This window comes from Giraffa tippelskirchi, chromosome 13, assembly GCF_054371585.1.
Source record: "Giraffa tippelskirchi isolate mGirTip1 chromosome 13, T2T-mGirTip1v1.2.pri, whole genome shotgun sequence".
NCBI lineage: Eukaryota > Metazoa > Chordata > Mammalia > Artiodactyla > Giraffidae > Giraffa > Giraffa tippelskirchi.
The window spans coordinates 78,713,196-78,735,639 of record NC_137287.1 but is presented as its reverse complement, the minus strand read 5'-3'; the positions used below and the strand labels follow the sequence as shown (position 1 = coordinate 78,735,639).

Here is a 22,444-nt window from a genome sequence, read left to right as displayed (position 1 = left end):
CTCTCCTGTATTTTCCATTAGCTCCCTGGCTTTCTAAACAACTTAAAAAAAAAAAAAGAAGTTGTTATTGCTTTCTTTCCAATTATGAGCTTATCATTTAAAAAAAAATTGGAAACTACAGCGCAGTGTAAAGAGGAAACAATGCTGCAGAGCCTGCTCCCGGAGGCAACCCTCCCTTCCCGCAGCGCAGAGGCGCCCCTCCCTCCCTCGAGTCCAGACTCAGAGGCGGCCCAGGTTTCTACTCTGGGCGATAGCTGTGCTCAGGCTGCCAACTCCCGCCCTCCAAGAGCAATGTCCACTGGATATTTCTGTGAGTTGATTCGAGAGCAGTGTCCACTGATATTTCTGTGAATTGAGAGCTCTCTCTTCTGCTCTCGGTGGACACTGAGGACTCCTGGAGCAGGCAGGGCAGGGCAGGCCCTGCTGGGAGCTGGCAGGCTTCTTGTCCAGGACTCTGCAGCCCCAGGGTTTGCTCAAGGGATAAAGCCCTATCCAAGACAAATTTGGCAGAGGAGAACGGGCAAAACCCTACATCCCAGACTGACCTTGAGCCAAATCTAGATCCCTGGCAGCCTTCTCTGAGCTCCAGTGGGGGAATTCAAGCAGAACAGCCATGACAGTAAACTATGGCTGCCTCGGGAGACCCCATGACCTCACACCCTTTGGTTCTTGGTTCCCCGACTTATCTTCCTGAGGTAGCACCTGCCTTGCAATGACAGAGCCTTCCATCCTTCAACTGGCTTCCTTATCCAGACACGTGAAAGAGTCAAGGGCTGGTCTGGAGGAGCAGGACTAGGGGAAAATCTACCCCAGACTCGAGCAGTTTGCAGGGGCTATTAGTGTCTCCTGCCTCAAGGAAAACCTCACGGCACCTCTCAGGAGATCAGGCCCTCATGTGGGAGGTGAGAGAGGCAAGGACGTGCCCGGTGCTGTTTCATCCCAGAGCCCTGAATGGCAGAGGGCTCTGCAAGTAGTGACCCGCCAATATTGTGGACAGCAGACAGGAGACACAGCCCAGGCAAGTCGGGCTCCACTCCAGACGCTGGGAGTAGTGACGGGACCATTGGGTGGGCTCTTTCTCTGCCCTGGAGCCCAGCAGTCTGGCCCCGCACTGTGGCAGCCATGAGCAGCCTCTGCCCCAGTTGGCTAGCAGCAAACTGGCATTTTGGAAGTGGCTTTGGTTGCTGACCCTGGCAGTCCTGAGGGTGGAGGGCAGCCCTGCATAATGCTACTCCCAAACCCAACCCAGGTCTTCCGAGAGGACATGCCTTCTCTTGCCTTCTGGAGGTCAAGTCAGGATGCGCTGTGGAGAAAGAAGGTGACTATCCCAGTCCCCTCTCCCTTCCTGCCATCAGCCACATTGTGCCTGCCACCCCTGGCTTCCAGGGATGAGGGCACACTGGTGGTGCCCACCCCACCCGGGCCCTAGTCCTGGACACTGGCGAACATTCCGCAGGGTCTGTCGCCTCCCAGCTGAGATGCTCGCCCACCCCCTTCCCCCATCCTCACCACGCAGGCCCTGTAGCAAGTCCCTCTGCCCCCTCCCCCCGCCCCATAGGAGTAACTGCCATGGCACAGACAATGGGGCTGAATTGATTAGTACAGTTCCTGGGCACCTCCGGCCCATCTCCCTGGGAGCTAGGACAATGCAGCTTTGATACACAGAGCAGATTCTCAGCAGGTCCTTGGGCTGGGGGAGCCCTCACACCCCCATTCTCCTCCCCCACCCCGTGCCCTCACCACACAGCTAACTCTTCCTGCTCCTTTGCATAGTTGCTTTTGCTGGTGTTTGTCTCTCTGGCTGGCTGTGCCTGCCCCTCCCTGGCACAGCCCCTCTCCCCACCCCGAGTACTGCCTCCCAGTCTGCCTGGCACCAGAGAGGGGGCTCAACCTCCTGGAAAATGACTGACTTGTTCTGGGGAGGAGGGGTCCACAGGTCCCTGAGCCACCGCCATCCTGGGGTGAGCACTTGGAGTGGAGTGCGTGGGTCTCCTCCACTCATTCACACCTCTGCCAGCTCCGGGTGACACTGATGCATCCCCTGCCTCTTCCACTGCCTGCTGGGCAGCATCAATTACTTTTACCTCATCTCCTCCCAAAGGTCTGCCTACCCCCTTCCCTGGCCCTCCTGCTCCGGCCAGTCCCCATGCAGCCCAGCGCAGATGCTCCACAACTAGAGTGAGGCGTGGGGCTTGTTGTGTTTCTCCTTTGTTCCCAGCAAGTTATTGGAACAAAACACACACACTCACACTCACAACCACAGGGTGAGGCAGGGCAGGCACAGGAGAGAGAGAGAGGGTGGCTCATTCCCATCTAGAGTGGGGTCTGGGGCCCAGATGCTTCTGAGAGCACAGGCCTGGCACTTGGTGGGCTCCTGGAAACGAGGCTGGGTACCACTGGGCACTAGAGATGGTGAAGGGGCAGGGAGCAGGGAACGTAGCCACAGGGCACTACCCGAGCATCTCAGACTTCGCAGAGTGCTGTGGGCTGAGGGGTGATGGGCCCTGGAGCAATCCCCCCAGGACATGGGGATCCCCAGCAGCCAAGACGGTAGAGTGTGTCCTCACAGAAGAATGTGACTGACTGTGCAAAAGAGCTGCGGCCTGGTGAACTGCGCTGTCACCTGTCTGAGAAAGATGGCATTAGCCCAGAGGGCAGCTGCAGAACGCGGGATTAGCACTGCGTCACCTGGAACCTGAGGAGGCCCCTCTGGTAGTGTGTGCTGAGTGGTCCGCATGGAATGTCGCTCAGACCCCAGTCCCTCTTCTCTAAGGCCCCCTCACTGGTCCCTCTCCAGTGGGCGCGGAGACTCCACACACCAGGGGCCAGGGAGGTGGGCACGCAGGCTCTGGTGCTGGGAAGACACGGCCTCCAGCGTTTAGAGACTGACGGGCGGCAAAGAGTCTGCTACAAGGTAGGTTCTCAGCAACCTGAGATCAAGCATGAACTCTGATGCAAAGGCAGCTTCCCTGTGAGTTTGCTAAGTGTGCTGACCCCAGTGGGAACATGGCAGGATGATACTATTTTAAACTTTCTAGTGATTATTATTTTAAAAATATTTGTTGGGCTGTGTTGGGTCTAAGTTGCAGCGCAAGGGCTCTTTAGTTGTGCTGCAACAGCTTAGTTGCTCCGCGGCGTGTGGGACCTTTGTTCTCTGACCAGCGGCATTGAACCCGTGTCTCCTGCACTGCAGGTGGATTCCTAGCCCCTGGACTACCAGGGAAGTCCCAACATCATTATTTTTAAAGAGCAAAGTCTTTAGAGTCAGACAGGCCTGGGTTCAAACCCCAGCTCTGGTGGGTCTCCCTCCATGTATCTCCTTAGGCAAGTTACTTTACTTGTCTGGTCTTAGTTTCTTTATCTCTAAAATGGGGATCATATCTACCCATCTTTGAAGCTAGTGAGCATTATAAATAATAGTAATAGATAATATATATTAAGTGCTTACTGTGAGCCAGATGTTGTCCTAAACACTTCACATTAATATATATTAACTCATTTAATCCTCCCAACAGGCCCTCGAGGTGGGTATGCTTCTATGCCCATTTTGGGAGAGAAGATGGGGAGTGATCTTGGCTCAAGCAAGTCTCCCAGGAGAATGGCCTCAGACCCTAGCGACTGAGCTGCTTCCAGGCCAGCCTCATGCAGCCGGGTCCCCAGACACGCTCCGCTGACTTCCGCTGACTTCCTGTGAGTCCAGACTGAGGGCCAAGCCCCTGGCTGGGCCACTGGCTCCAGGAAGGCCTAGTCACCCATGATGCCCAAATGCTCACTTCCACCCATGGTGGGCTCTGGGCTTTGGCTGCCCTGGCCTGGGCCGGGTGCCCAGAACAGGCAGCCCTGGCTGGACAGTTTACTCTGGCTCTGGCCATGGGGACAGCAGGCGCAGCAGCCCTGCTGGGTCCTGGCCTTAACGAGGCCTCATTAGTGGGATCCAGCTGCTCTAGCCCCACTCAGGGAGGCCGGCTCCCCCAAGCCCTCCTCTGACTTTTCTTAATAAGAGCGGGCATTCCTCCAGAGGGCCCAGGGGTCGAGGGCCTTTGTGTGCGACCTGTGACTCCGACGACAACGTGCTGGGTTGCTGGGGCTGCCGGGAAGCTGAGTGAGGGGAGGGGAGGCCACAGTGCTGAGTCGGGGGGCTCCAGGGAGGCCAGGGTGGGGAGGGAGGCCAAGCAGAATGGAGGGCAGGTCCTAGGTCCAGAGAGGAAGCCTGAGGAGATTGGGCCTTTTCCTCTGGATCTAGATATTGTCCATTTCACTGAGGAGGCTGTAGTTGTGAATCTAGGATCATCCGGTCATTGTGCAGGCTGGCCTGGCTAGGAGAGCAACTCCTCTGTGCTAGTCCTTGTCATATAAGGAGAGTGGCCACTATGTGTTGGTGTCTAAGATAGGAGAAGACCTACTGTGTGACAAACCACACCAGGAAAGCACCCAGTGTATGCCAAGTCCAGTGCTGGGAGAGCACCCACTGTGTGCCAGCCCCATGCCAGGGAGCCCTGGTGGTTTGCTAGGTCCTGCACTAGATGAGTGCCCCATGTATGCCAAATTCTGGGTCAGGTGAGGACCCAGGATATGGTCAGCCCTGAGCAGGGTGACCATGCACTGTGCGCCTGGCACTGTGCGCCTGGCATTGTGCTAGGTGACTGCCCAATGTGTGCCATGTCATACTGGTTGAGCACTTGTCACGTACCAGAACTCATGCTAGGAGAATGCCTGGTAAGTGACAAGCCTTCTACCAAGGGAGGGCCTGGTGTATGCCAAACCCCGTGCTTGCTGAGCTCCTGGGATGTGTCAAGCCCACACTGGTTGAGCACTTGCCACATGCCAGGACCCAGGCTGAGTGAGCATCCACTGTGCACCAGGCTCTGTGATGGCTGCTGCAGACAAGAAGTATCTAAACACTTTTGTCAAAGCATAACAGCACAGGTCAGGGTAGGACAGCCCCAGGCGGCCTGTGGTGCTTTCAAAGCCTTCTAGGAAGATTTAGATGCTTCAGCACCTGGAGCCCTAGCCTGGGTGACTCTGCTCTTACTCATGAGGCTTCCCAGTAGCAGAGGCACCCAATGCAGCAGAGATGTGGGGAGAGACCAGTAAGACTCACCAAGGCCTATCTGCCCAAGATGCTATACGAGTGGGGAGCAGGCAGAGGGGAGGACTGAGTTGGACTTTGTGTGAGACTGTAGGATTAAAGCTGACCCAGTGGGGCTCTTGGAGAAGGACATGGCAACCCACTCCAGTATTCTTATCTAGAGAATCCCGTGGTCAGAGGAGCTTGGTGGGCTGCTGTCCATAGGGTCACACAGAATCGGACACGACTAAAGCAAATCAGCATGCATGCATGCATCGGAGAAGGAAATGGCAACCCACTCCAGTATTCTTGCCTGGAGAATCCCAGGGACAGAGGAGCCTGGTGGGCTGCCATCTATGGGGACGCACAGAGTCGGACACGACTGAAGCGACTTAGCAACAGCAGCAGTGGGGCTCTCCTGTCCTGGGCTCCTCTCTACCAGCTCCCTGTCCTCTGAGCCCCTGGCAACCCGGCCCTATATGTGTATAAATAGAGGCACTAGGTCTCCATGAAAGGAACCACCCACCCCCACCCCTGGTGCCGCCAAGCATCCCAGCTGCTCCCAGGCTTGGAAGCACCCTGACCAGCTGGATTCCTGCATGGCCCTGTCCTAGGAGCTGCTGAGGCATGAGGGAGGCAGCTGAGCTGGCCTGGCAGAGACCATCTGAGCTGGGAGTTGGGGGGAGGAACACACGTGGCAGGCATGTGGGCCTGGGCACCTGCTGGGAAGTGGCTTGCCCTCCACGGGGCACCTGCCACATGGAGAGCCCAGCAGAGGCTCCAAGGATGACACATGGTAGACACTGAGGAGACCCAGGGGGCCCATGTCTTCACACCCAAGCCTGGGGCAAAGGGGGATGGAAGTGAGGACCTCGTGCCCAGGGCCAGCTGCCTACTCCTGCATACCAGGACACAAACGGCAACGGAAGTCACAGACCTGGGAGGGTCCAAGTGCCCCCGGTTTACACGCATGGCCCTCAGCTCCCTCTGTTCTGCCCCACCGTGGCCTCTAGAGAAGGAGCATCCTTCACAATCTGCCCTTAGGGGACCACAGGCAGCTAATGAAGTCCAGGTACAGCTGCCCAGGTTAGCTAAGAGGGATGGCGCGCCTCAGAGACAAGCACTACATGGAGGCAGCACTGGTTCCAACTGAGTCCTGAGGCTAGTGTAGCCCAGGGTCAGAAGCAGAACTGAGAAAGAAGTAGGAATAGAATCTCAAGCAAGCACTGGGGGTGCCCAGGGGACCTGCTATGGAGCCTCAGACGCAGCAGCACTGGGCAGATGGCAAAGGTCAAAGGGCACGAAGGAAACGACGCTAGGCAAGAAATGGCTATCTTTAGGCACATCCTGGTGCTGGGAACAGGTGTCCCAAGGCAGCATTCCCTTCCACAGACGGGCTAGCCAGCAGAGCCTGGGGTCTGGGAAGCTCAGCCCCGGCAGCAGTTCTGGGACCTTGGGATTCAGGCTCTCTGTGCTGCCCAGGTGGGTCCCACATCAGCCCTGCCTGCCCGCCCCAGTCCTTTCAAGGTCACTCCAGAGAAAGCAGAGCAGCCAGCGAGTACTCAGAGGGTTTCTTAAGTTTCACAGGACTCAGAATCTCCATGGAGGGAGGGGCAGAGCCGCACTCCACCTTCTGCTACAGCCCCATGGCAATTCTAACACTTCTGGCAAGAAGGAAGCCAGTCTTGATCCAATCATGGCATCTACTCCCCTCTAGCAAGTATGCGCAGAGAAGGCAATGGCACCCCACTCCAGTACTCTTGCCTGGAAAATCCCGTGGACGGAGGAGCCTGGTAGGCTGCAGTCCATGGGATCACTAAGAGTTGGACACGACTGAACGACTTCACTTTCACTTTTCACTTTCATGTATTGGAGAAGGAAATGGGAACCCACTCCAGTGTTCTTGCCTGGAGAATCCCAGCAACGGGGGAGCCTGGTGGGTGGCCGTCTATGGGGTCACACAGAGTCGGGCACGACTGAAGTGACTTAGCAGCAGCAGCAGCAAGATGCGGCTCTTGAGACCTCCATCTCTGCCCACATCTGAGCACTCAAGAGCTCAGGCTGGCTCAGGAATACTTTGAGAAGCCTAATTCATTCAGACTTGTTCCAATCAGGACTGGGCCAGACCAGAGCGGGCCGGAGGGGCTGGATGCTAGAAGTTCAGGACCAGGCAGGAGAGAAGGTCCTGAGCCTGGAGCATAACTGTTTGGTTCCCTCCCCAACAGCATTTCTCTGGACCGAGGACTTAAGAGTCCCAGAAATCCCTGGTGAGAGACAGGGCTTGTTTGGGGAGGGCTCAGCAGGAGACCCTAGGTCAATCAGTCTTTCACTGAATGAGAACAGCAACAGGAGAATCCATGTGGGGAAGGGAGGAGCCAAGGGAAGGGCCATGCTTAGCCACTGGCTTCCTCCCAGGCAGCTGCCCAGTCTCACTGGTTCTTGAGGCAATATCCCCAGAGAAGGAAGACAACAATTGCCCTTGGGATATTTTCCTGGCTTCTGATTCCAGAGCTGGCCTGCTCCGTCCATCCATGAGCTGGCCCTGCTCTTGCCCTCTGCTTCGCACCACCTCTCCTGTGCTCTCAGGCAGTGGGCAGTAAAGAGCCATGACTTGGGGAAAGGGGAGAGGGATGTTTCCTGAAAGACCTCACAAGAGGATTCAACATGAAATGTTCTACGCTATTTTTCGAGTGGAAGAAGAGAAAAATCAGTCTCTGAGGACTCCTTGATCGGCCCCTACTGAATGCTCCCCACAGCAGGCAGAGCACAGGATGAGGGTGCCAGGGTGTCAGCAACAGGACAGCCCTCCTGGCAGGATGGACTGCAGCCTGATCTCCAGGGTATCTTGTGATGAGGGTGGGGAGTGTGCTTCCTGCCTCCCAACATGACTTTCAGGCTCTGTAGCAGAATCTGCCTGCTGTGAGCTCCGAACCACGGCAGTATCTAACCTGCTAGGGGCCTGCGATAGCCCCAGCACTCAGGAGTCCTCGCAGTGCCAGACTTGGGGCCCCGTGGAGCCTCCAAGGCCCTCCTGTCGGGGCCAGCAGCTGACAGCAGGCCCCAGAAGGGACAGACGGTGCTCATGACCCCCACCCCCTCACTGCAGTCTGGTCCCTGTACTCACCAGCATCCCTTTCGCACCTTTTCCTGCCATGGTGGCGGTGGGTTAGGGGCTCTGGAGTCCCAGATCACACTCACGGGCTTTGTTTCTAGCACCTTTCAGAGTACAGGCCTCCAGAGCTATGGAGACAGCAGAGAATGAGGTGAGGATTTGGCCTGGGGAAGGCAGGGAAGGACGTGTGTGGCTCTCCAGAACAGGTAGTGCAGGGCCCAGACCACCTGCCGCTCTTCCCTCCTCCAGTCCTGTCCCTTTCTGGATGACCCTCAATCCAGTTCCTACCTCAATCTTCTCCCAACCCTTCCCTGGAAACCCTTGGTCTCCAGGCTTCCTGTCGCAATTGGCAAAGGTTTATTTTTGACTCTCCAGATACCATATAAAAAAAAAAAACTTAACACAGAACTGGGACAGGGTCCAATTCCTTCATTGTCTGTATGAATGGCCTCAACCTTTCCCCTGAAGGGGAGTCAGCTTGGATCAGCACATGCTCCCACACCTCGCCCCAGCCAGGTGACCAGGATGGGCCTTCTTTATCCTGATGCTGCTCAGCTTGGGCTCCAGGCATCTGGAGTCGCATCACTAACTTGCACCAGAAGCTCTGGGCACAGCAAACACAGCATGTGCAGGCACACCTCCATGCCCTCGCTCAGGCGGCCCCTGCCGAACACCTTCCCTCCATTCTTTGGCATTGCCTTTCTTTGGCATTGGAATGAAAACTGACCATTTCCAGTCCTGTGGCCACTGCTGAGTTTTCCAAGTTTGATGACATATTGAGTGCAGCACTCATTGCATCATCTCTTAGGATTTGAAATAGCTCAACTGGAATTCCATCACCTCCACTAGCTTTGTTCGTAGTGATGCTTCCTAAGGCCTACTTGACTTCACCACATTCCAGGATGTCTGCGTCTAGGTGAGTGACCACATCATCGTGGTTATCTGGGTCGTGAAGATCTTTTTTGTCGAGTGTTTCTGTGTATTCTTGCCACCTCTTCTTAATATCTTCTGCTTCTGTTCAGTTCAGTCCAGTTCAGTCACTCAGTTGTGTCCAACTCTTTGCGACCCCATGAATCGCAGCACCCCAGGCCTCCTTGTCCATCACCAACTTCCAGAGTCTACCCAAACTCATGTCCATCGAGTCGGTGATGCCATCCAGCCATCTCATCCTCTGTCTTCTCCTTCTCCTCCTGCCCCCAATCCTTCTCAGCATTAGGGTCTTTTCCAATGAGTCAACTCGTCACATGAGGTGGCCAAAGTATTGGAGTTTCAGCTTCAACATCAGTCCTTCCAATGAACACCCAAGACTGATCTCCTTTAGGATGGACTGGCTGGATCTTCTTGCAGTCCAAGGGACTCTCAAGAGTCTTCTCCAACACCACAGTTCAAAAGCATCAATTCTTCGGCGCTCAGCCCTTTTCACCATCCAACTCTCACATCCATACATGACTACTGGAAAAACCACAGCCTTGACTAGACGGAACTTTGCTGGCAAAGTAATGTCTCTGCTTTTAAATATGCTATCTAGGTTGGTCATAACTTTCCTTCCAAGGAGTAAGCATCATTTTAATTTCATGGCTGCAATCACCATCAGCAGTGATTTTGGAGCCCCCCAAAATAAAAGTCTGACACTGTTTCCACTATTTCCCCATCTATTTCCCATGAAGTGATGGGACCAGATGCCATGATCTTAGTTTTCTGAATGTTGAGCTTTAAGCCAAAGTTTTCACTCTCCTCTTTCACTTTCATCAAGAGGCTCTTTAGTTCTTCTTCGCGTTCTGCCATAAGGGTGGTGTCATCTGCATATCTGAGGTTATTGATATTTCTTCCGGCAGTCTTGATTCCAGCTTGTGTTTCTTCCAGCCCAGCGTTTCTCATGATGTACTCTGCATATAAGTTAAATAAGAAGGGTGACAATATACAGCCTTGACGTACTCCTTTTCCTATTTGGAACCAGTCTGTTGTTCCATGTCCAGTTCTAACTGTTGCTTCCTGACCTGCATACAGGTTTCTCAAAAGACAGGTCAGATGGTCTGGTATTCCCATCTTTTTCAGAATTTTCCACAGTTTATTGTGATCCACACAATCAAAGGCTTTGGCATAGTCAATAAAGCAGAAATAGACGTTTTTCTGGAACTCTCTTGCTTTTTCGATGATCCAGCAGATGTTGGCAATTTGATCTCTGGTTCCTCTGCCTTTCTAAAACTAGCTTGAACATCTGGAAGTTCATGGTTCACATACTGCTGAAGCCTGGCTTGGAGAATTTTCAATTTCTGTCCTTTATTGAACCCATTTGTGCATGAAATGTTCCCTTGGTATCTCTATCTCTAATTTTCTTGACGAGATCTCTAATCTTTCACATTCTACTACTTTCCTCTATTTCTTTGCATTGATCACTAAGGAAGGCTTCCTTATCTCTCCTTGCTATTCTTTGGAACTCTGCATTCAAATGGGTATAGCTTTCCTTTTCTCCTTTGCTTTTCGCTGCTCTTCTTTTCACAGCTATTTGTACGGCCTCCTTGGACAGCCATTTTGCTTTTTTGCATTTCTTTTTCTTGGGGATGGTCTCAATCCCTGTCTCCTGTACAATGTCACAAACCAGAATGTGGTCCACTGGAGAAGGGAATGGCAAACTACCAGTATTCTTGCCTTGAGAACCCTATGAACAGTATGAAAAGGCAACAAGATAGGACACTGAAAGATGAACTCCCAAGGTCAGTAGGTGCCCAATATGCTCCTGCAGATCAGTGGAGAAATAACTCCAGAAAGAACGAAGGGATGGAGCTGAAGCAAAAACAAAACCGAGATGTGGATGTGACTGGTGAAAGAAGCAAGGTCTGATGCTGTAAACAGCAATATTGCATAGGAACCTGGAATGTTAGGTCCATGAATCAGGGCAAATTGGAAGTGGTCAAACAGGAGATGGCAAGAGTGAACGTCCACATTCTAGGAATCAGGGAACTAAAATGGACTGGAATGAGCGAATTTAACTCAGATGACCATTATATCTACTAGTGTGGGCAGGAATCCCTTAGAAGAAATGGAGTAGCCATCATAGTCAACAAGAGTCCGAAATGCAGTACTTGGATGCAATCTCAAAAACGACAAAATGATCTCTGTTCGTTTCCAGGGAAAACCATTCAATATCACGGTAATCCAAGTCTATGCCCCGACCAGTAACGCTGAAGAAGCTGAAGTTGAATGGTTCTATGAAGACCTACAACACCTTTTAGAACTAACACCCAAAAAGGATGTCCTTTTCATTATAGGGGACTGGAATGCAAAAGTAGGAAGTCAAGAAACACCTGGCGTAACAGGCAAATTTGGCCTTGGAGTACAGAATGAAGCAGGGCAAAGGCTAATAGAGTTTTGCCAAGAGAACGCACTGGTCATAGCAAACACCCTCTTACAACAACACAGAAGAAGACTCTACACATGGACATCACCAGATGGTCAACACCAAAATCAGATTGATTACATTCTTTGCAGCCAAAGATGGAGAAGCTCTATACAGTCAGCAAGGACAAGACTGGGAGCGGACTGGGGCTAAGATCATGAACTCCTTATTGCCAAATTCAGACTTAAATTGAAGAAAGTAAGGAAAACCACTAGACCATTCAGGTATGACCTAAATCAAATCCCTTATGATTATACAGTGGAAGTGACAAATAGATTTAAGGGACTAGATCTGATAGACGGTGTGTCTGATGAACTATGGACAGAGGTTCATGACACTGTACAGGAGACAGGGATCAAGACCATCCCCATGGAAAAGAAATGCAAAAAAGCAAAATGGCTGTCTGAGGAGACCTTACAAATAGCTGGGAAAAGAGAAGCAAAAAGCAAAGGAGAAAAGGAAAGATATTCCCATATGAACGCAGAGTTCCAAAGAATAGCAAGGAGAGATAAGAAAGCCTTCCTCAGCGATAAATGCAAAGAAATAGAGGAAAACAACAGAATGGGAAAGACTAGAGATCTCTTCAAGAAAATTAGAGATACCAAGGGAACATTTCATGCAAAGATGGGCTCGATAAAGGACAGAAATGGAGCATGGTTACTTGTGTCCAAATCTGCCTTCCCCACCAGTTGGAGAGATCCCAGGGCAGAGGTGTGATTCTTCTGCATCCTCAGAGCTGGGCACTGAGTCTCAGTCACTGTGTAGGCCGAGTTAAGGGGGCGTTTGCTTGCGGTGCTTGGACACACTTGGGCCCATTAGTCCCTTCCTGGAACCAGTCCCCCTCACCCACTACCCTCCAATCTTCTGATATTCCCTCACTTTGGGGTTCTTTAACCTCTCAGGCCCTTCTCTCCTTCTCCGCTCTTCGGCCCCCCAACCTTTATCTTCTTGCAGCTGCAGCATCAAGCTTGTTTCAGCAAAGAAACAGACCTAGGCCTTATGAGAGCTGTCAGAGAGATGGGGACGCGGCTCCTTTCACAGTGACCAGCGAGGGGGCGTGGCCTGCGGAGAACTGGCCCGAAAGGGGGCGCGGCTCCTTTAAGAAGCGGCCGGTCCGCCCAGAAGAGGCCGGCCCCTGAACCGCGGGAAAAGGCGAGGTCGTTTTCCAAGCTGTAGCACCGCCTGGAAAGCCCTTTGGAAGCCGGCGCCTTCGCCTTAATCCGGGTGCGAGGTGTCGGGAGCGGCCATTACATCAACCGGCACGTGTGGGCCTCTCAGCTGGTGTGGGGGCGATAATTCCGCCCCCGGCCCCTGCCTTGGAAAAGACCGGGGCGCCCAGGTCCCCGCCCCCTCGCCCCACCCCAGGGCCGGCTCGGGCCCCTGCGGGCCCTCCGCGAAAGCCTCCCTCCCGCCCGGCCCCAGCCTGGTGGTCTGCTCCCGCCGACCATTGTCTGCGGGGGGCGGGGCACCGGCTGGGGGTGGGCGCCCCGGGCTGCTAGGCCCTTACCCTCACCTGCTGGGTTCGCAGCACCGGTTGGTGTTTAGCGCCCTGGCCTGCTAGGCCCCTACGATCCCCTGCGGGGTGCGGGGCACCGGCTGGGGGTGGGCTCCCCGGGCTGCTCAGCCCCTACCCTCCCCTGCGGGGTGCCGGGCACCGGCTGGCTGCTAGTCCCCTACCCTCCCCTGCGGCCGCCCGGGCCTGTCCTTAGCGCACCTGGAATGACAGTTGGGGTGGGGATGGCGCGGATTCTTCCAGGGAGAGCAACCTCCGGAGAACACCGCGGCTGTAGCCCCTTCCCAAAGCCGGGAGCCGCAGACAAGCGTCCGAGGGCACCGAGACTCCCTGGCACGGCTTCCCAGGACCTTTGGGCACGCAGGAACCCGCACCCGACCGGCGAGTCGGCGGGCAGATAGGGAGGCAGGCCGGTTGGAGGTCCCCGGCGTCGGCAGGCCACCAGCGCGCAGACCCAACTGGTGCCTCGAACGGACGCTCTGGTTCCGGCGCTTCCGGTACTGCCACGTGCCCGCCGCTCGAGACCAAACCGTCAACGGCACGCAGCTCCCCTCCCCCAGGAACAGGCCCCGCCCTCCACCCCACACCCCCGCCGCCGCCCCGCGCCGCCGTTCCACCCGCTGCAGCTCCTTGGTGACAGCGGTGACACCCAGACGCACGCACCTACCCGACCTTTCAGGAGAGACAGACATCCCCACGCGTGCACCCAGACTCATCCACAGATGCTCGCATGCATGCGCGATCACACACACGCACTCGCTCGCGCGTTCTCTCACTCTTCCTGAGGCTCAGCCCCGTGGAGTCCCCAAACACCCAGACCGACGGCAGGATAGAGAGGGGCTCGGGCCGCAGCGCCTCCTTCCCATCCCCCCTTCCCACGCTGCAGCCCCCGGCCCAGGCGAGCTGAGTCCGCACCGCGGGGCGCCCAGGTGGTTTTCTTAAATGGAAAGTTGCATCAGCCTCTTGAGGCTCTGTGCCGCCGCGAGCCTGCCCGCCCCGCGATGCTCCTGGTCGCTCCTCCTGAGTTTGTGTTTTGGTTTCGGGCAGGTGGGGGCCAAGAGTGAAAAAGGCTTGGGAGACCTGGCCAAGATCCTCTCCTCTCCGAGCAGCTCCCCTGGCCGCCCTACCCACCCCACCCCCCCGCCACCCCCGCCACCCCCCACCCCCCACCCCTGGCCGACTTCTCAGGCTCCTCCTCACAGGGAATAAATTTACAAGTTGCTCTAAGCTTTCCAAGGATTGAGCCCCATGAACCCCTGGGACTGGGCTCCGTAAAGGAACCCCCTGTTCTGCCTCATCCTCGCTGCCCTCCAGCTGGGGCCCTTGGAGGAAGTAGATGTCATCCTCTTGGACTAGGCTGGAATGAAGCCAGAAAGGCCTGGGGCACTTGGGGGACTGGGGCTGGAGTTAGCCTGCCAGGCCCCGGCCTTCTGCACCTGCCTTCACGTGAACCTAGAGAGAAGTTTCAGCACATTGCATCCCCTTTGGATCAGTGCCGCTGGGGACTGTGGGCACAGCTGAGTAAGGCCTGGGTCCTACTCCTTGGAACTGGAGGGCTTGGAGGTCCTTTCTCCACCGACCCTCTCACTGGTTTAGTCACACCTACACTGCCTCGGGTTCTATCCTTGGATTGGGAAGATCCCCTGGAAGAGGGCATGGCAATCCACTCTAGTATTCTTGCCTAGAGAATCCCATGGACAGAGCAGCTTGGTGGGCTACAGTCCATAGGGTCACAAAGAGTCGGACACTACTGAAATGAAACTTAGCGCGCACAGAGATGGTTGTATTACAAGGGCTGCAGACGCCAACCTGGGCCCTCTGTTCTCGCCCTGGGGAGACATGCGGAGGTTCCAATCCTAGCTAAAGGAGGCTTTGCCAAAGGGAGCTTTGCTGAGCCTCAGTTTCCTGTCCTACAAAATAAACAAAACACATTGCTCCAGGCTGCCTCTGAGCAGCAAAGCTTGGCAGTTGGTGGAAAGGGGCTCCCACATTTGCTTGTGTTGAAGCCACCAGCTTTCAAGGAGAAGGGCCAGTTAGTACTGGCTGTCAAGGGACTATTGTTGCCTCAGCATGTACTCAGGAAGGGGACCAGTCTCTTCTCTGCACCCTGAGTCTGTCCTCACTGTTGTCTGCCCAGGAAACCAGTTTTCTTTGTTCCCTGGGGGATAGTCAGCCTCCAAGAATCTGATTCACACATGCCAAACTCAAACAAGATCAGCTGACAAGTAAGATTCCACTTTTTTAAGTGGAATGTATGTACAGAGGCTCTGAGCAAGATAGCAGGTATCAGGCACAGACACTTCCTGCCCAGGAGCGCCAGTCCATTCCACCAGGCTTCTCCAGAGCCCAACCACTCAGAACTTACACCCCATTCACATTAGAGGCTTGGTCAGAACCGGGAAGATTTGGAGATGTTCTTCTCTTCAGCAAGATCATTTTTGTTTCTCCTCTGCCCCCAGCCTTGCAGGTTTGTGATTTGTGTTCTGTGAGCCAACCGCTGGTGTCTTATGTGTGTGTGTCCTCTTCCCGAGCGGTCTGTGGCTCCCATGCCCCCTGCCCTTGTGGATTTGTGTAGATGGATCTGTGTTTGGGGGGGAATGACTGCACTGAAGCAGCTCTGTGTCTCAGTGTGCGTGTGTGCCCAACGCTGGGGACTCGGCCCCTGTGATCCAATCCTCCCTCCCTCTGCCTCTCCTGCTGGGACATAAATTCTCTCTCTGGTCTCTGCCTCCCCCCCTCCCGCTGGGGCTTGTCATAAAGGGCCACCACACAGGGAAGACAGGGTGGAGGCTGCTGGAAGATCCTCCATGGAGTGGAGTGGGGACAAGGAAGAATAGGAGGGTGGGACAGTGGCCTCCATTCCCCTTGAAGGAGTAGCCTGGGGCTGGGGGCCCCTGAGAAGAGAGTGCTGAGTGTCAGTGAAGCTTCTGGGACCGTCATGGCCACCCCACTCTAAGGACTCCACGTGAAGTGGGGGGTGGGGAGTGGGCTGGGGTTGGAAGAAGCGAAAGGGAGAAGTGCTCAGGGCTCAGTCCTGAGTCAGGGAGAAGGTGCATTGGGGATGAATCCCGGGACAGGGAGACAGTCTCACACTTTAGCCCACGGGGTGGGGGAAATAGATTTTCCCTGGGGATTTGGGAACGTTGGAGGTGTTGCCCACATGGGGTTTTGCTAGACTGATGACATCACACAAAGTACATTTGCATACATACAGAGACATAGATCTGTGCATTTTACCCATTTTGATCTAGAAAGGGCTTCAAGCAGATGCACAATGAGGTGAGTCCTGAGGAAAAGCTTAGGAGAAAGATTCTGGTTTGAAAAATTGCCTGTCTCCACGAGTCAGAGACTAAAGTGGCTGTTTTCTTCCAGCCAGAATAAGCCCCCAAGGGAGGTAAGTTTGGGCCTAGCTCAGGTCAGAGCCGAGATGGCTTCACCCCCACCGTGAGCTCCCCACCCTAGACTGCTGGCTGGCAGGATGGGAAGGACATGGCCAGCCTGAGCCACCGTGGGGAGAGGAGGGGGATCAGAGGAGAGGACTGATGGGGTCAGACATCTCGCTGGCTGGCTTCTTTCTGGGCAGGGCAGCAAGTGGACAGGCAGCAGCCGGGCCCCACCCACTGTGTTTAAGGCATTTCTCAGGAGCCTCCCACTGCAGTGCTATTTCCTGGGAGGGCTGGGTCCACATCAGATCCCCTGGTGCTGACTGGTTTCACTTGTCATCATCAGCCTGAAGAAGCAAGGCCTCTGTTGGGTGGCACGGAGTGTGCTCAGGTGTGTTTCTGGTGGGATGAGGGATCAGGCCAGACGTGGGCCACTTCTGGAAGGCACTGTAGGAGCTGGCGGCACTGGGCGCTTGGTGGAGGGGTGCTGGGGGACCCTGCGAAGAAGTTGGGGGAGGGTGGACATTGCTTTGAGTTATAGCCTGGCCTGACCAGGCTTGAAGCCCCAGCCTCAGGAGCTGCAGAAACCCACCTGGGCTCTGCTTTCAGATTCTTCCTCCCTTGAATGCCTAGTGGTCAGTGCCTAGCACCTTCCCTATCCTGTCCCAAGGGAGGGATCTAGGTTGGTTCTAGAAACAAGAGCTGCCTCTGGGGCTCCGTGTGCCCTTCAGGCCATCCTCCCGTGCTTACTCTGGCCCCGGTCCAGGGGGGCAGCCTGAGCCAATTACAGGAATCAGAGCAGGGGCCCAGTCTGGATCTCAGCAGCTGCAGGTAAAATTAGAAGGAGAGATTGGAAACATAGACTTTGGCCTGTCTAGGGTACAGCCTTGACGTCCAGAGCATTCAGTGTTCAGATTTCTAAATACCTTAGGGCTCTCAAAATCCAGGATTCCCAACGCCAAGGGTGCCAGAGCTCTGAACACCACAGAGAACCCGAAACCTAGAGTTCCCAGCACCCAGAGGCCCTACGTACCCAGAGCACCTCATGTCTAGATCTCTGGGGTTCCTAACATCCAGCGCTCAGAGTGCCAGTTCACTGGAAAGGAATCTGGAGTGGTGGCCCTGTTGACCTAGGTCCCTTCAGTGACTGGCCTTGCCTGAGGAGTGGCCATCACAGAAGCTGGGCCAGGGCCATCACAGTTGCTGGAAGCAGCAGCGATGCTTCCCTGATGCTCTCATCCCGTCCTGAAGTGGGATGGAGACTGGTGAGCTTTCCTCCAGTCAACTGAGTCCCTGATGGGAGGAGTAGAGGAGTGAGTGTGCAAGGGGGGGGCTGCTCAGGGCTCAGTGAGCTAGACAGAGGCCTTGTGCTGGTGATTAGCTGTCACAGTGGGTCTAAGCTCCTTACCCACGGAACTCTAGCCTCTCCAGCCCTAAGTCTAATCCAGAAGTGAGAGGGGGAGGGCCTTGATAGGTCTCCAGTGACCCAGGTAGCGTAACCAGCTGTGGCCTCGTGGGGGTCAGGCCTCTCTCCATCCCTGTCTCTGTGCATCTCTCTGCTTCTGGGACTCCTCTGCCCGCCTTGCCTGTGTGGTGCCTCTGTGTTTTGGTCTCCCCGACTCCACATGTACTTCATGCCTTGTCTTTGTGAAGAGCTCTGTGGCCCTGACTCCCTAAAACCCTGGTGGGTGACAGAAGGGCACAGACACCACTAGGAAATGGGCTACACAGACCTCAGTGACACGGCCGTGGGTGACAGCAGGTCTTTGGAGACACAGACTGGTAGGTGACGTGAGGTCTTAGACAGCACAGGGTCTCAGTGGCAACACATTGCGGGTGGCCCAGGTTCGAGGGACGTTGGGCTGTTCGTACTTGACACACAGATTGGGTGACTCTGAGTGTGTGGCTAACACAGGATCTGGTGACTCAGAGAGAGCGATTCACAATGAGTTCTTGGGCAGCCGAGCGACAGCAGTGGTTCTTGACGAGGGCAGTTGGCCCCTCCCCCCAGGGACATCTGGCTGTGTATGGAGACATGTTCGGTCGTCACAGCTGAGGGGAAGGTGTGCTATTAGCATGTAGCTTGTAGAGCCAGGATGTTGCTCCACAGTCCATGTGCACAGGCCGGTCCCACACAAGGACCTAAATGTGGGGGCCTGCTCTGAAACCCGACTGCCAAGCTGAAATCCTAGCTCCTGCCCTCTGCGACTCTGAGTGAATCTTATGTCTAACGTGGATACCCAGGCGGTACCCTTCTGGGGTGTTGGGATTGCTGAGCTGACTCTTGTCAGGTGTTTAGAATTGGGCCTGGCACAGAGTAGGTGTTGTTTTTTGACTCAGGCCTGAAGAGAACAAGGGTAGGTTTAAATTCAGTGACTCAAACATTCTCTCCCTATCTCGTTACAGTGTCTACTTCAGACAGCCTTCTTCCATCTCAGGAAACCACATGGCCAAAAGCGCTCTTGTCTTATAGTTATCGACCAGAGTTCTTGGCCTTCCTTGTGGGTCAGTCCCTAAGTCGTGTCCGACTCTTCGACCCCATGGATCGCAGCATGCCAGGCTTCTGTATCCTTCACTATCTCCTGCAGTTTGCTCACATCCAACTCACATCCATTGAGTTGCCATCAAACCATCTCATCCTCCGGTGTTCCCTTCTCCTGCCCTCAATCTCCTGTCCTCATCAGGGTCTCATCCAGTGAGTCTGCCCTTCACATCAGTTGGCCAAAGTACTGGCCTTCCTGACTTAATAAAAAATAAGAGGCCAGACAAGAAGTTCAGGCAAGGACTTTACTGGGGCTTCTATTGCAGCAAGGGGAAATGAAAACAAGTAAGTTTCCCTTGCTGGCTCCCTGAGCGGAGGGGGCAAGGTGGTTACGGATATGGGGTGAAGTTTAGGGCTGTGTCCAGGGGATGGGCCAGAGGGGTGGCTTGGGTGGTTTGCCCACGCCTAGCTGCTGTTGAGTGCAGGTGGCATGTGGAATACCCTGCTTTTGTTCCTGACCCCTGCTTTTATTCTCAGCTCTTTAGAAGCAGCAGTTGGGTTTCTGCCCTTTTTATATCTTGTCCATAATTTGCCCTAACTGCATGTGCACAGTTATTTCTCGTGCCTTATCGTTTCTTTGTATTTTTGTTGCCTCAGGAACGTTTGTCCAGATGTAAGCATTGCAACAAAGGGTCCCAGGTCCCAGGTCTCTGCTGGTCTCTTCATGTCATGCAGGTGTAGTTATTTCTGAGGAAAAGAGACAAATACGTATAAATCCCAAAGAAATGGCTCTGATTGGCTAAGCCTGGGTCACCTGACCACCCACGTTTTGTAGAACACCATGTAAATAGACTAACTCTTCTATTCTCTATGAAGACTTCTGTGGTGGCTCAGTAGTAAAGTATCTGCCTGCAATTCAGGACACCAAGGTTTGATCCTTGGGTTAGGAAAATCACCTGGAGAAGGAGATGGCAACCCACTCCAGTACTCTTGCCTGGGAAATCCCATGGACAGAGGAGCCTGAAGGGTTATAGTCCATAGGGTCTCAAACAGTCAGACACAACTTAGCAACTAAACAACAACAAGGACAAATTTTTCATGACAACTCTCTGGAGTAGAACTCTTACTTTCCTCTTTTAACAGCTAAGGAAACTGATGCCCAGAGGTTCAGTTACTTGGAAACCCAAGATTGGATCAAGGCAGTCTGGTTTAAAAAGATGCACCCTTCCTTCACGGCCACCATCTTGAATGTTTATATTTAGATATATCAGGTTTTATTTTAAAATGTGCAATAAGAAGCAACATTGTATTTGTTCATAAGATGCAATCACAGAAGCATCTTCATTGCAAAGAGTTGCTCATTTTTCTTTTTCTAAGATAAAGCAATTGCATTAGTCATTAGTCATCTGGTTTTTTGAGTGGGCTAATGAGAGAATGGTTGTGATTTCCATGGTGAGGGAAAACAATAAGAGCTGGTCCTGGGGTGAAGAGTGGGGTAGGAGGGAGGAAGGGACCTTGGTGATGAGCTGAAGTAAATCTAGATAGAATCTAAGCTTGTCCTTGTCCTGAGATAGGACTGCCATGGTTGACAAATTCTTTGTTTGGATGATGACCCGAGACGAGACTCAACCTTTCAACATTTCCTGAAGTATTGATAGGGATACAGCACAGTCAAATCAATAATTCACTAATAATACATCTGCTGTCAGTTGCGGAGAAGGCAATGGCACCCCACTCCAGTACTCTTGCCTGGAAAATCCCATGGATGGAGGAGCCTGGTAGGCTATAGTCCATGGGGTCGCTAAGAGTCGGACATGACTGAGCGACTTCACTTTAACTTTTCCCTTTCATGCACTGGAGGAGGAAATGGCAACCCACTCCAGTATTCTTGCCTGGAGAATCCTAGGGACGGCGGAGCCTGGTAGGCTGCCATCTATAGGGTCGCTGGGCTGCCGTCTATAGGGTCGCACAGAGTCGGACACGACTGAAGCGACTTAGCAGCAGCAGCAGCTGTCAGTTGCACACACTGACCCCAGACTGACTGCACACACTAATAATACATCTGCTGTCAGTTGCATTCTTTGAGGGAAAGAATGCCTGCATTGTGTTTTCTTGCCCGAGGGCCAAGGGTGCGAGACGAGGGGCATAGATAGATAGGTGTGCTACTTACATCCTTATTCATATCACCTAATCCTTCTTAGGTGCTTAGTATAAGGAATAACCAGATGAAAGCATGTGAGTGGGTTGAATAGGAAGAGGAAGTTTCCCTTGGGGAATTTGGCGTCAGAGGTGGGGTTATAGTGCTCTCTAGTGGACACTTTGTGAATTTACACAATATCAGACTGGATGTGGCAAGTTGGTTTTTGTTGTTGTTGTTGTTGTTTTTAATAAATTTATTTATTTTATTTATTTATTTATTTATTTTAACCAAGGGGTTGGTCTTCAGAGTGTTTGGGAAGCAGGCCCATAAGAAACATTCTGTGTGTGTGTGTGTGTGTGTGTGTGTGTGTGTGTGTGTGTGTGCGTGCGTGTGTGTGTTTTGGGAGCTATGCAGCTTTCCCTAACTTCACCATGCAGAAATCAGGAAATGGTTAGAGAAGAAAGATGTGGGAGTAGTTGATGGCAATAACCCAAGGATTTTATTTAAAATGTGAGAAAATCTAAGGCTGTGGAGATAGGAACTTCTCCTCTCACTTGACGTGGACTAAGTAAGGTGGTTTAAATAAGAAGGCACAGCCAGTAACTTTCCAAGCAGAACTGGATGACTGCCTGGGTGATTCTAGATGTCAGTTAAACTGAGAAATACTCCAGTTCCACTGATTCCCTTGATTCACCCGGAACAAGAAATAAAAAGTGCAGTGCCATTATTGAAAAAAGCAAAACAAAGCAAAAGAAAAGAAGGACCAAGAGATAGTATACCCACAGTAAATAAAAGTACATTTTTGTCAGGATGAGAAAATAGAAGGGTTTTGGGGGGAAGGGCATGTAAGAGGAGATGAGTTAGAGATTTCGTCTTAATGGTGAATACTTTTGTCTTTAAATATGTGTTTAACTTTTTCTCCTTCTGAGAGGGTACCACACTCTTTGTTTCCAGCCAGAAACTGTCTTTGAGCCAATTGGGTTTAGGGCTAGTTAGTTAAAAATTAGTATCTGGGGATTTAGAAAATATTCTGTTTGCTTGAATGGCTTCTCTTAAGTATGTAAATGAATTGGTCTACTATGAGCCTAAATTGCTCTTGGCAAAATTCTCTTCATGTGTTTAACTGGCCACGGTGTAACTTGTTTCATTTATGAACACAGCAACATTTATCTATGAATTAAGAGACATTGAAAAAGCTGATTTATTCTGATAATGATGTTAAGAATTTTTTGGTTTTGTGTGTGCAAATAATCCATTAGTTTAATAAAATTTAATTGAAATTGCTCATTAATGCACCATTATAACTTGAACAATCTGTGCAAACGTAACTGTTTTAGTCTGTTCAGATT

At 53.0% G+C, this 22,444-nt stretch overlaps 1 protein-coding gene and 2 long non-coding RNA genes across 13 annotated transcripts in view; 1 reads left to right on the top strand and 2 right to left on the bottom strand.

Moving 5' to 3' along the window:
- LOC145531450 (sodium- and chloride-dependent glycine transporter 1-like) overlaps positions 1-13,661 on the bottom strand; it is a 33,508-nt gene extending 19,847 nt beyond the window's left edge. For 5 of the 11 annotated variants that reach the window (XR_014072458.1, XM_081553999.1, XM_081554004.1 and 2 more), the window contains exons 1-2: positions 13,292-13,628; positions 8,193-8,308 (exon numbers count right to left, since the gene is read on the bottom strand). Coding sequence is in view for 6 of the 11 variants with exons in the window: in XM_081553999.1 (XP_081410125.1) it covers positions 8,193-8,222 (30 nt within the window). In the remaining 5 variants the exon portion in view is untranslated. Of the gene's footprint in view, positions 1-1,910; positions 2,059-8,192; positions 8,309-13,291 lie in introns of those variants that run through there. The other 6 variants (XR_014072456.1, XM_081554001.1, XM_081553998.1 and 3 more) reach the window with 3 other exon arrangements.
- A 1,158-nt stretch (positions 13,662-14,819) lies between these two features.
- The window catches only part of LOC145531448 (uncharacterized), a 29,613-nt gene continuing 21,988 nt past the window's right edge, over positions 14,820-22,444 (top strand). Inside the window, exon 1 of the long non-coding RNA XR_014072454.1 lies at positions 14,820-15,557. This is a non-coding gene — a long non-coding RNA (uncharacterized LOC145531448). The remainder of the gene's footprint in view (positions 15,558-22,444) is intronic.
- On the bottom strand, positions 16,290-18,449 carry LOC145531449 (uncharacterized). The gene is made up of 2 exons (XR_014072455.1): positions 18,207-18,449; positions 16,290-16,970 (listed from the first exon to the last, which is right to left on the bottom strand). It is a non-coding gene; the product is annotated as an uncharacterized LOC145531449 (long non-coding RNA).